At 46.4% G+C, this 11,415-nt stretch overlaps 1 protein-coding gene across 2 annotated transcripts in view; it reads right to left on the bottom strand.

Moving 5' to 3' along the window:
• Positions 1 to 2,839: 2,839 nt before the first annotated feature.
• Positions 2,840 to 11,415, bottom strand: part of LOC122363475 (leukocyte antigen CD37-like) — a 67,224-nt gene continuing 58,648 nt past the window's right edge. Inside the window, exon 2 of one of the 2 annotated variants that reach the window (XM_043332767.1) lies at positions 2,840 to 4,850. In XM_043332767.1, coding sequence (XP_043188702.1) covers positions 3,507 to 4,670 — 1,164 coding nt within the window. In that variant the 5' untranslated portion in view covers positions 4,671 to 4,850 and the 3' untranslated portion in view covers positions 2,840 to 3,506. The remainder of the gene's footprint in view (positions 4,851 to 11,415) is intronic. The other variant, XM_043332766.1, reaches the window with a different exon arrangement.

The raw sequence follows: 11,415 nt of genomic DNA, 5'->3' as shown, positions 1-11,415 counted from the left end.
TCTCCCGAACTAATGGTCCGATTTAGAAAATTCAAACGCCAATCGAAAGATCTCATGACGAACAACTAGAAACATGTACTTAATTTAAAGTTTGAGGTCAAGGTCAAGGTCAGGTCAAGGGTACGAATTGCAAGTGTTTACAGTATCGGCCTTGCACCGTAGTTGCCGAAGAATGGAGTCATGGACTGAGACTGATTGCCCAAAACGTGTTCTTAGGCTACCAAGACAATATTCGTTGCATACAATATCATTCAGAGGTCAAGGTCAAGGTCAGGTCAGGTCAGGTCAGGTCACCAAAAACAAAATATAGAAAAGGGCATGTGCGACACATGTTTTATGGGTCATTTTACTCATAGAATTCAATAGGCACACTCAATAAGTGATATGGACCACCTCTGGATGACTTTCAGGTCGAGGTCAGGTCAAGGTCAGGTCAAGTGAGGTCAAGTTTTGAAGTTGGTTGTTAAGGCCTAAAAAGGTGTCTATCTGATGCAGTTTCTCACGGCGAATCGAATGGTGCTATTTTTGTTTCCGGACGAGGTCTAGAACTTCCAAAAAATCATTTTTTTTCAAAATTTTTGTGTGTCCTGACGTCATACAATTTTGAATAACTCCCACATTTTTGAACCGATTCTCTAAAAATTGGTATGTAGGTGCACATAGACCACTTCTCTGACATATATTCCGGTTTTTTCGATACACTCAAAATTTTGGATTTTATAATTATTTTCCCAAAAAAGTCAGTTTTTCGAAAAAATTTGGGCCAAATTCCAAACTTTTCAAAAAACCGAGATAGCCATTTGATAGACAAAATAGAATTACGTATAACCTTTTTTGTTACGTCTTGATGCCTTTAAAAATGAAGATGTTAGCGGCGTTTGAAATTTTGCCGTTTATGAGGCGAAAATGGCGAACATGACGTCACTAAAACGTCAATTTCTCAAAAAGTTTCCGACGGATTTCGCTCAAATTTTCAGAGAATGTGTCAAATTAATGTAAGAAAAGGTACTCAAAGTTTGAGATATTGCAAATATTCGCGAGGGGAGGGGGTAATATTTACCCCCCAGCCCCGCGCGGGCTAGCGCTCCTCGAGTGGGGTGCTAAGATACTCTAATGTGAATATTCCGTGTTCAGGCAAGTTTCGGCAGCCAAACTAGGCGTTGTCTTGTGCAGGAGAAAGTAGCGAATTCGATAGGATATATTTCGGAGTGGATAAGTGTGGAGAACATTGTTGATTTCCTACATTTATTTAGTATACCACTAGGGTTACCCGCGTGCTCCGCAACGCGAAGGGGGATTTTTTGACCCGTGGGTATTGGGTTGGTCTGTGTCGATTTGGTTGGTAGATATCCATTTCGTTCGATTGCTTTTTGACGGCCAAGCATTTTGTAAGAAACAAAAAGATACATCGCATCGAGGTGCCCGTGTCGTATTATCATGCGTTCTACTTTAGAATGATTCGAAAACTGACGTGAAGTCTTTTGAGGGCCATCGATGAATTTCGCTAAAAATGACAATGTAATGGTTTGGAACATTTACATTTTTAAGGATACTGTTGCTAATCATGCAAAAATGAAGAGTGAATATTGGACAGAATTGAATGCTCTATCCAATGGTACCATATTCAATTGCCAAAGGTATCAGGTTATGCAGCAAACCCCGTGTGATTAATAAAGTGGCACAAAATTGACAAACACCATTTTCTCCTGTGATTTGCACCACCTTGATTTGGATCAATCAGCTTTTCACAATTTTTATATGAGAGGCGGTACCTTTCTCTTGCAAATAAGCGTTGATTCAACTCGCTCCATTTAACGGTCACCTAAAAATAAAATTAATTCCAAAATCCCTCAAAAACCGCAATTTTTCAAATAAAAGTGCCCTCTCCGGTGCACGTGGCGCGTGCTATCCTCTGCATTGCACACCATTCAATAGCCCGTTCAATTCTGTACACGATGCTGTTTTCCCCGTGCCGGTCGGACCCCTGGTCACCAAGATATTGCACGGGAACTGGACCCGTGTCGGCCAATATTAGCCGTTTTCGCCCGATTTTGCAAGCCGATTTATACATGTAAAGTCTATGACGCGAATTTGCACTTTTTGAGCACGCGCCACGCGCTCCCTATCGACCCGATCGAGCTGAGACCCCCCAAAGGCACGTCGCGCATCCTTGATCTATAAGTTGTGCAAATTTCACCGGGCTAGGTGCAACGGTCTGGCCTGTAGTCCACGCAAAGCACCACCAAGTCGGGACCTCGGTAACGGACAGACGCACCCTCCTCAAATAGTGATATAGATTCCTTCAATATGGTGTCTGTAAGGTTTTTTTTGTAAATGACATTTTTGTGACCTTAGTAAGGTTGTGGATGGTTGTGGCATACTTTCTGTTTGCCATTCCATTCCTAATAAAGGTGCCTTTCAGAAGATATGCAACTTTATGACCTCGCAAGCTTAAAACCAACAGGACAGGACAATGAAATTGAGCTATACTTTCGGGCCTTGCTGAGCCAATTGAGTAATCACCCATGAGTGTGAACTTTGGGAGCATTTTTCCTAGTTTTGCTGTGGACATATAGATAAAACAATGCCATATATGAAAAATTCAGACATTTCTGAACCCCACTGACACAAAAAATAAACAAAAATCCAAAAAAAGATTTTTGGAATTAAGAGGCGCTAGATCGGAAAAATCCCCAATGTGGAATGCCCCAAACGGCAGAAAATGAGGATTTTGCTAAATATCTCAGAAAGTATTTGGCTTACGACGATGCAATTTCAGTGTCGTGACAAATGTGCATACCCACAAGTTGGGTTAGGTAATACTTATGCATTTGCGCGTGATATAAGACCAGATGTAAGCTAAAAAGCAAAACCAACCACTGTTTTACAGGAGAGCCGTACCTCGGATTGAAAAACACTTCAAAAGGCGCAGATAGAAGACGATTTAAAGTACAAGATAGCATCTCGCTTTTTTCCGTGTGTGGCCATCTTTCTTCATAAACCCTTCTCAAATATAGTTAATTTAGCATTAAAGTCTATGGATTTAGTAGAATTTTCATATCCGACTAAATTTGAGCTACCATCTCTGTTGACCGGGGGCCGGAAAAACCGATTCGACGCATAAAACGCACGTGATAAAAACGCAAAGTGTAGACAGTCCTTAAGGCTCAAAATGAGCGTAATGTGCTTAATAAATCGACTGGAATGGGAATCGTATGGCAGGTATATTTGTGATTGTTTAGAGTACATTAATGCTGAACTTCTTTTTAAGCAAGCATGACACTAATGGTTGTTCTACTGTGTAACGCGTGCCTACTTCGTAATATGAGCGAATAGCAGTACTCTACAAATCGCACTGGACCATGCCGGCCTGGTAAGCCATCGGATTACGCCTGTCATGCGTTGAGCCCGGCCACAGGCGTACAGCAGCACAACATGAAGAGCGGCGGCCGCGGCTGCCACTAGAGCAGCACCTCGCTGGGCCAAGCCGCCGCCGCCGCCCCCTATCAAATGGCCGTCTGGTGACGGGCCGGCAGCTCTGACAGCTCGTGCGCCTGGCTGCGGTTGGGCTGGCCCGCCAGTGTGTTGTTGTTGCCGTTGGGGGTGCACCGTGGCCGGCCCAGCAGCGGACAGTGACTGTTTGTGTCCGAGTCGGACGCGTTGGCCGGTTCGTCGATGACAGGCCGCCGGCCGCCGCCATTGTTGTTGTCCTTTGTGATGTGGTTGGCGGTTGGCGGTGCCGCGCTGGCTGCAGTCTCGGCGCGATCCACCGCCGCTGCCTCGCACTGCAACACCTTTATCTTTTGAATCATTTCTCGGATCTCACAGCGCAACAGGCCTAGGAAGCAGAGCTTGAGGAACGCTATCACACAGTAGCCGAGCACGAAGAGAAGGTCTGCGCTGCGCTGGTACCAGCCCATAAGCAGCCGTCGACAGCCGCGTCCGTACGGAGCCGACTGCCGGCCGCCGGCAGCGGCCACACAAGTGCCGTTGTATGGAGGTAGCGGCGTGGTGGGCGGCGGCTCAAGCGTCGGTGGCGGTCGCTGCAGGAAGCGCGCGCTCCACTTCCTGGAGCGGTACGCGGCGGCCTTGGGCGGTGGCGCGGCGGCCGGACGGCCCGGACAGCACGAGGCTGGCAGCAGCTCGGTGCCCGCGTCGGCGCCGTCTCTGACGCCGTTCCGCCACCTCCAGGCAGATGCATTGAAGTCGGCGGGCGATTCGAGTCCGCAGCACCGCTCCGACCACTGGACGTGGTCCCAGAGCGCCGTGAACTCGGCCTGCACGCCGTACTCGTTGGCCAGTCTGCGCGACAGTTGGCCGGGGAGCTCGGCACAGAGCCGCTGGAAGCGCACCACCCACACAGTGCCCACGGCCAGGTCGCCGCACAGCAGCAACAGTAGCAGCAGCCAATAGACGTTCAGCAGCCGCTCGTTAAGCCGCAGCGCACCCACGCAGCCGATCACTTGGACCACGCCTCCCTGCAGCACCGTTGCCGCGTACGCGTACAGGAACGTCGGCTGGTAGTACCGCACACCACTCACCAGCGACATGCGCGCGTCACTGAAGATGGAGCTGCCGACGGCGACAAACAGTAGCACCGACACCAGGAGCACCAGGTTGCACGCGTATATCCATAGCCGGTAGTAGCGCATTGCCTTCATACGAAACATGCCGGCGACGGCGTAACGTCAGCGTGTGGAGCTACGCGCCGGGTGCTCATGGGCGCCTGTCCGCGCCACCACACTAGGCGCCAGGCAGCCACAAAACGGGCTGCTCTGGTGTGAGACGTTACGGACCGTGCCGCATGTGATACCACCCACAGATGACGCCACGCAGGTGAGCTCTCTGATCTGTGGAAAAAAAAGAACAGTCGTGAGAAACATTAAAGAGACACTAGTGCTGTTAACAAGTTGATTCATAGTCGTGTGACCTATCTATTTGGTCTCTCTCACTGAACTCTATAATGTGGAAGGCGCATCGGCCGCCAAATGGTGTCCAACGGTGCCGCCATGTTGCGCAGACCAGAAAGCGGCCGCCGCCTGTGCTGGGGAATAGGGAATTCGGGACCTCGATTTACGTTTGCGGCCGCTGCATCCGTTACGTTCAAGCTATGTAGACACGGAACCCGGCATTTTACGCAGAATTGAGTGGAGAACAAGATGAAAACTTAACCAATCCTCAGATACAGGGAACTTATACGTTAAACCCTTATAAGTCAATTGGGACATATGGAAATTGCTATTTTGGCGCCGAGAATGATCTGAAACTATCTCAGGCATATAAAATCGTGATTTCATGCACTCTTTGCAAGGCCCGATGCTTCACATTTGCATTGTTGCCCTTGCATGACGTCATTTGTGACGTCACAAGGGTCATAAGCTTTTCTTCAATAACTCCCGATCAAATTGAGCTAGTGAATCGGGAAAGCCACAAATGGAGTCAGAAAGACCTGCCGAATCGAATGTCTTTTTTACTACGCTTTGAGACCAAGACAAGACACCTGCGTGTGGTATTTAACCCCAAAAAGGTTTTCACATACCCTTACAAAAGGGCGTTTTGCCCCACACCCTGGGTAATACCAGCATCTGCGATGCTGGGCTCCGCATCGCGGGACCGCAGGTTGTTTGAGCAAGCACCTCTGTAACGCCGCAAAAACGCCCGCCGCCAAACGAGAGGATGAGCCTTGCACGTGCAGACCGGAATGGGTGTGCTACGAACTGACATGCACTGCACTCTACTAACCGGTCTCTAGCGGTGTGTAACGCCGCAAAAACGCCTGCCGCCAAACGAGAGGATGAGCCTTGCACGTGCAGACAGTTTGTTTTCAACATGTCGGCTGTCGTGAGAGCCTGCAGTCAGCTGTTGCGAAACCTCTACGCAGAAATATAGTATCCTTTTTAGCCCAACACGATAGGGGAAATGTGGGGAATCGGGGTTTTGGGTGGGGGAAGGGGAATATTTTTACATGACGGTGATTTTTGAAAAAAAATATTGGTTGCTAAACAACAATTCAACTTTTGCTTTTAATGAGATAGTGCTGGACCTGGTAGTGCTGGTAGCACTTTATTCTGATAATTGATATTTATGTAATCGGCAAGCTTTGCGCCGATTAAAGTTTAACTGTTTCACCGCGGAGAGGAGCCCGGTGACCATGTCACCATATGATGTCTGGACAGCAATTTAATTCAACGGTTTTGCGCGTGATCGTCTGCTAATCAATTGTTGCTTCAGAGTGCCAGCTCCTTGGCCCGTACTGCCAGATCCGGCTCTCCCTTCTCCAGCAGCCGCATGCTGGTACTATTCAATCTCTTTTGGACTCAGACGGGCGAGTCGGGAGAGCTCCATATTCAGTTCGTCGTGTCCGTCATCATCAATCTGCAGCTTTGTCTAAAACGGTTCCACATGTGTGCACCAAGAGCATCTGATAGTGTCGAGCCGCATGCATGTTGAAGGTGTCACCAAGCTTCAACTTTATAGGGCAATCACGAATCCATGCTCCTTTGATACAAATGAATTTTCACTTGCAATGTAGTCCCAAGAAAATGCACTTCACACAAAACAGGTTTACGAGGAAGCATTCGGTTGTCAGATCATTTTTGTAGGTACTGCTTTGTTCCTGCATCGTCTATCGTGTGGTCTCGCTTCAATGTTAGATTGTTTTCCTCAAATATCCAAGATATTTCACTTTCTTACAAAGGTGATTTTTGCCCTTTTTGATGAACCACAGCTGTTTATTTTCTTTCCCAGTCTTCATGACAAGCACAATTCTGGATCATTTTTTATCGCTTGCCAAACGCGCGTAACGACTAGGCTGAACCCACGCTGACTTTCCGTTATTCATAGGAATGGATATTTAGGAACTTGAAATAAATTAAAAAAAATATACAATTTGAACCATGGGTGGAGCTTTTCCAGGAAAGTTGGTGGGGCAAAAAGTTGTCAAACCTACAATGTCCGATTGTTAAGTTAGATAAAATTCAACAATGAATCAATTCTTTTCATTACAGAGATAATATTTTGCATAGTATTACACATAGCATAGTACAGCATAGTATTACACAGACATTTCAAAGCTCCTCAATGCGAAAAACATAGGTTTGCTAAGCAGTAAAGTCCTGCAAATCGGCTTAAGTTGGTGGGGAAAAACGTTTATTGGTGGGGCAAAATGGCAAGTTGGTGGGGCAGGCGCCCCACCAAGTGAATAGGAAGCTCCACCCCTGATTTGAACTATAAATAAGACCAAAGGAACTATATTTAGTCAATTCAACGCCAACAGCATTTTGATTTAAATGCCGTCGCAGCGCCAGAACACGGTAAAAATCAAAAATGATATAAAAATATCCTGCTTCACGTGATTTATCAATCTGCTCTACTACTTCATCCAGTTTGACCAAATCTGTCAGGATGTGACTTAGACTGTCACGTTCTCAACGTGACTCATATGTACCTCTGCAAAAACGATTTTTAGCATGATCCGACTCAGAAATGTTCATAGATCATGTTTGTATATGTTTTAGTGCTTGTTGGAGGATCATTATTAACCCGCGCCCGGCTGGGGGTCGTGGATTTCCACGCCCTGCTGGGGGGGTGTTTGAACATCCCCCTTCTAACTCTGCTCCTGGTGCCACGAAGCGATACGCGGAAGGCGGCGTTCGAAAGAGCGTTAAAAATAATGACGAAATCACTTCTGTCAATTTTTTGGTCAGGTCAAAGGTCAGGTCACCAGAGGTCATTGAAGGCAAAATTTCGCCGATTTCCAGGTCGAATGTCGACAATTTCCAAGAAGCCAACGCATAACTCGGGAACCAATAGAGCTACAGCGCCGCGGAAAAGCGCATTCGATAGCCCTATTAACGCCCTTTCTGAGGAATTTTCTCAGATTTGACCTAACGTCAACAGTTTTGCCTGCAGGGGGCAAAAACCGCAAAAATAGCCGATTTTTTCGGAAACAGTTTTTCTGCAATAACTTTTGACCCAAGCCTTGTACGAGCTTATTTTTACCGGCATCGTGTTCCTGTTGTCAAGACGCATCGAATGAACTATAACTTGACCTTGAAAGGTCACCTTCAAAATTTGACCTCAGGTCAAGGTCATGACCTGACCGGAAAGGGTCATGTTGCATATCAGTCAATCCGTATCGTTGAGCTGAACACACCTAAGGCGTTTTCATCGCTCTAGCATGCCTCTATCAAAAGTTATTTGCGAAAAACTGTTAGATACCATTCGTGACCTAAGATGACCTCAGGGCATAAACAGGGGTCACGGACACCATTTTCATGTTCAGTGTGTCTAAACCACTTGCAATTCAGTGTTTGGGAGTGTTTATAATGTCTTACGCCCAAAAGAGGCGCATTTCAATTTTCTCCCATTGACTTATAATGGGGAGGGCCATAATTATATTGTTTTAGCGTTTTCAAATATATCGGCCACAGGCCTTCATCAGTGAAGTATCCAAAAGAACACTTAAGCATCTTTTTTCCGATTGCCGCATTTCAAAATATCTTTTTAAAGGTCGTTCGTGCTACGTTGCCTGATCCTACCACTATGGACAGACACAGTTCACAAATGTAGCATTGGCGATAAATCGCAGCGGTTCCTATATATGCACATCACAATCGGTATGTGTACATGTATCACTGTCTATCAATAACATTGAGCGTGTGGTGCAGCCCTCTGCAAACTGCGTGTTAGGTATTCTTTCTTCGTCAAAATCGAGAACAACGCGGATACTATGCTATCGGTCACTCGGAAATCATAACAGTAAGACGCGCGAGACTTCGCACCTTAGATTGGCATTACCATCGCATTCATTTTCCATCCAGTTTGGCAACAAAACCCAAAAGTTTATATTTGCCCCCAAAACAAACTTTTGCATTTTGTTGCCACACAAGGCATCCTATACTTTGTTTAGTGATATACCCAATCGAAGGAGTAGAGCATGGCGCCTCTATTTTCAGTGAGTTCCGACCGACTGACAACATAGTCTTTGAGTTATTACTGGTTTTGTCGAAAAAAAAGAATACCTACCACGCAGTCTGCTGAGGGCTGTACCTGGCAAATATCGTTCGAGATAGTGGACATAATCCATACAAAATACAAGAAACCTATATACTATCGAGCGGATTTTGAAACAGCTCTGAAATTGTTTCCAATCGTAAACTTAAACATATCATAGTATAAATGCAGATAAGAACTTTTTCGGCATAGAATACGTTTCAATGTCTAAGTTCCCGGCCTCGGCTCTATCTCCCTCTTTTTCGCTTTTATCTCTCTCTCTCTCTCTCTCTCTCTCTCTCTCTCTCTCTCTCTCTCTCTCTCTCTCTCTCTCTCTCTCTCTCTCTCTCTCTCTCTCTCTCTCTCTCTCTCTCTCTCTCTATCGCTCTCTCTCTCTCTTTCTTTCTTTCTTTCTCTTTCTCTCTCTCTCTCACTCTCTCCATAACTCTCACTTTCTCTCACTCCCTCGCTTTTTTCCTCTTTCTGGATGTCATACAAATGCTCCCACATGCACTTACACCACCAGACATATAACTTACACACAGACATTAGTCAGATATGTCGATGACTACGCGGGTATCTGGACCCATGGTGAGCAAGCTTTGCTAGATTTTGTGGCTCACATGAACACGGTACACGAGACTGTCAAGTTCACCCTTGAGGTTTCCAAAGAGGGATCAGGGGTTCCATTTTTAGACACTCTTAGTCACAATCGAAGAAAGCAATGGCAGGAAGAGCATAGAAACAGAGCTGTACAGTCTGTCTTAAAAGTACCGCGCAAAGTGACGGTGGATCCATCGAGCCTGACTGAGGAAGGGCCTGCTAAATTTGGGTCACCGAAGCAATTGACATCCTCGTCCATTCCCTAGGTCAATTGGTCGGTGACTTTCAAACTAAAGCATGCCCTTTCTCGGTCAGGCCTGATGGATCCACCGTCACTTTGCGCGGTACTTTTAAGACAGACTGTACATTAAACCTACGAATTCCGGCATCATCTTGCACTACGATTCAGCACACCCGAAAATGACCAAGCACAACGTAGCTAGGGAACAGTTCAAGAGAGCTATTAGAAACTCTTCTACCTCAAACAAAGAGAAAAAGAGCATCGAAAAAGTTCGGAAACTTCTCTTAGAAAATGGTTACCCAAAACATGTCCTATCTCGAGTTTTAAGAGAGGCCAAGGTGCCAAAGAACACCAAAAAGCACCCAAAACAGAAACATGTAGATGGTTTCCTCTGTCTCCCTTTCATCGATGATCACTTGTTATGCAAAGTCAAGAGAAAAGTAGCCAAGTCAGGTTTGAATATCAATGTAGCATGGCAAAACAAAAGCAAACTTAAAGGGAGATTATGACCTTTCCCACTTTATTGGAGTTTGGACCATTTTTTAGTAGAAAATGTATAAATATAATGTAAATTCATTACATTTTGCCGAAATCACAAAATTACGATGTTTTTTTAAGTTGAAGTAGCTCAAGCGCTCCGCGCTTGGTAGTGATGGGTGAGCAAGTACTTGCAGGTTTAAGTAAAATCGGTGAGTAAAAATTAAATAATACTAGATGGCCATGTTTGCGCGATAACTGTATGGTATTTAATTGATTTTACGATTTCTGTAGTGTGTACCAAGTTTGAGAGAAATTGGCCCAGCCGTTCTTGAGATAACGAAACTGCTCCTTTCCAGGTGTGCACGTGCATTAGCATTTAGCACCCTACATATGGTAATGTGTCGTTCGATACGTGCCCGTTGACAGTCCCAAAATTCAGCACAATCGGCCCGGTAGCGGCTGAGTTATTGCAAGAATAAATTTATTACGAGCGAGCGAGCGCAGCGAGCGAAGTGAGTCTTTTCAATATAACGGAAAAATATCAGTATGAGCGGCCCGGCCCGGCCCGGCCCCGCCCGGCCTGTAACGCTTTTGAGAGGCTTATATCTCAGCAACCGCTGGACCGATTGGCCTGCGGTCTTTTTTGTTGGGTAGCCCCATCCCTTCTACCCCGTAATTGACTACTTTTGATACATCTCAGTGACCGCCGTGGCACGTGCCACGTGAAAAGTCAAGGGTGTTCAAGCCAGGACTGCGGAGTCGGAGTCGGAGTCGGAGTCGGAGTCGGTCGGAGTCGACAGTTGTGACCGGAGTCGGAGTCGGAGTCGGAGTCGATATTGGAAACCCCAGCCGGAGTCGGAGTCGGAGTCACCGAAAATCTGTCGACTCCGCAGCCCTGCCAGGTGTGCGGAGTCGGAGTCGGGAGTTGGAGTCGATCGGAGTCGACATTTCTGCCCGGAGTCGGAGTCGGAGTCGGAGTTGGTTTTGAAAGCCGGAGTCGGAGTCGGAGTTGGAGTCGCCGTAAATCCATCGACTCCGCAGCCCTGGTTCAAGCAGTTTTGCACAAAAGTAATGATTTTGAGAGGCCCATATCTCAG

The sequence above is a fragment of the Amphibalanus amphitrite genome, unplaced genomic scaffold, assembly GCF_019059575.1.
Source record: "Amphibalanus amphitrite isolate SeventyFive unplaced genomic scaffold, NRLGWU_Aamphi_draft 000622F_arrow, whole genome shotgun sequence".
Classification (NCBI taxonomy): domain Eukaryota; kingdom Metazoa; phylum Arthropoda; class Thecostraca; order Balanomorpha; family Balanidae; genus Amphibalanus; species Amphibalanus amphitrite.
The sequence above is the reverse complement of the archived record's forward strand: the minus strand, read 5'-3'. Positions and strand labels throughout refer to the sequence as shown.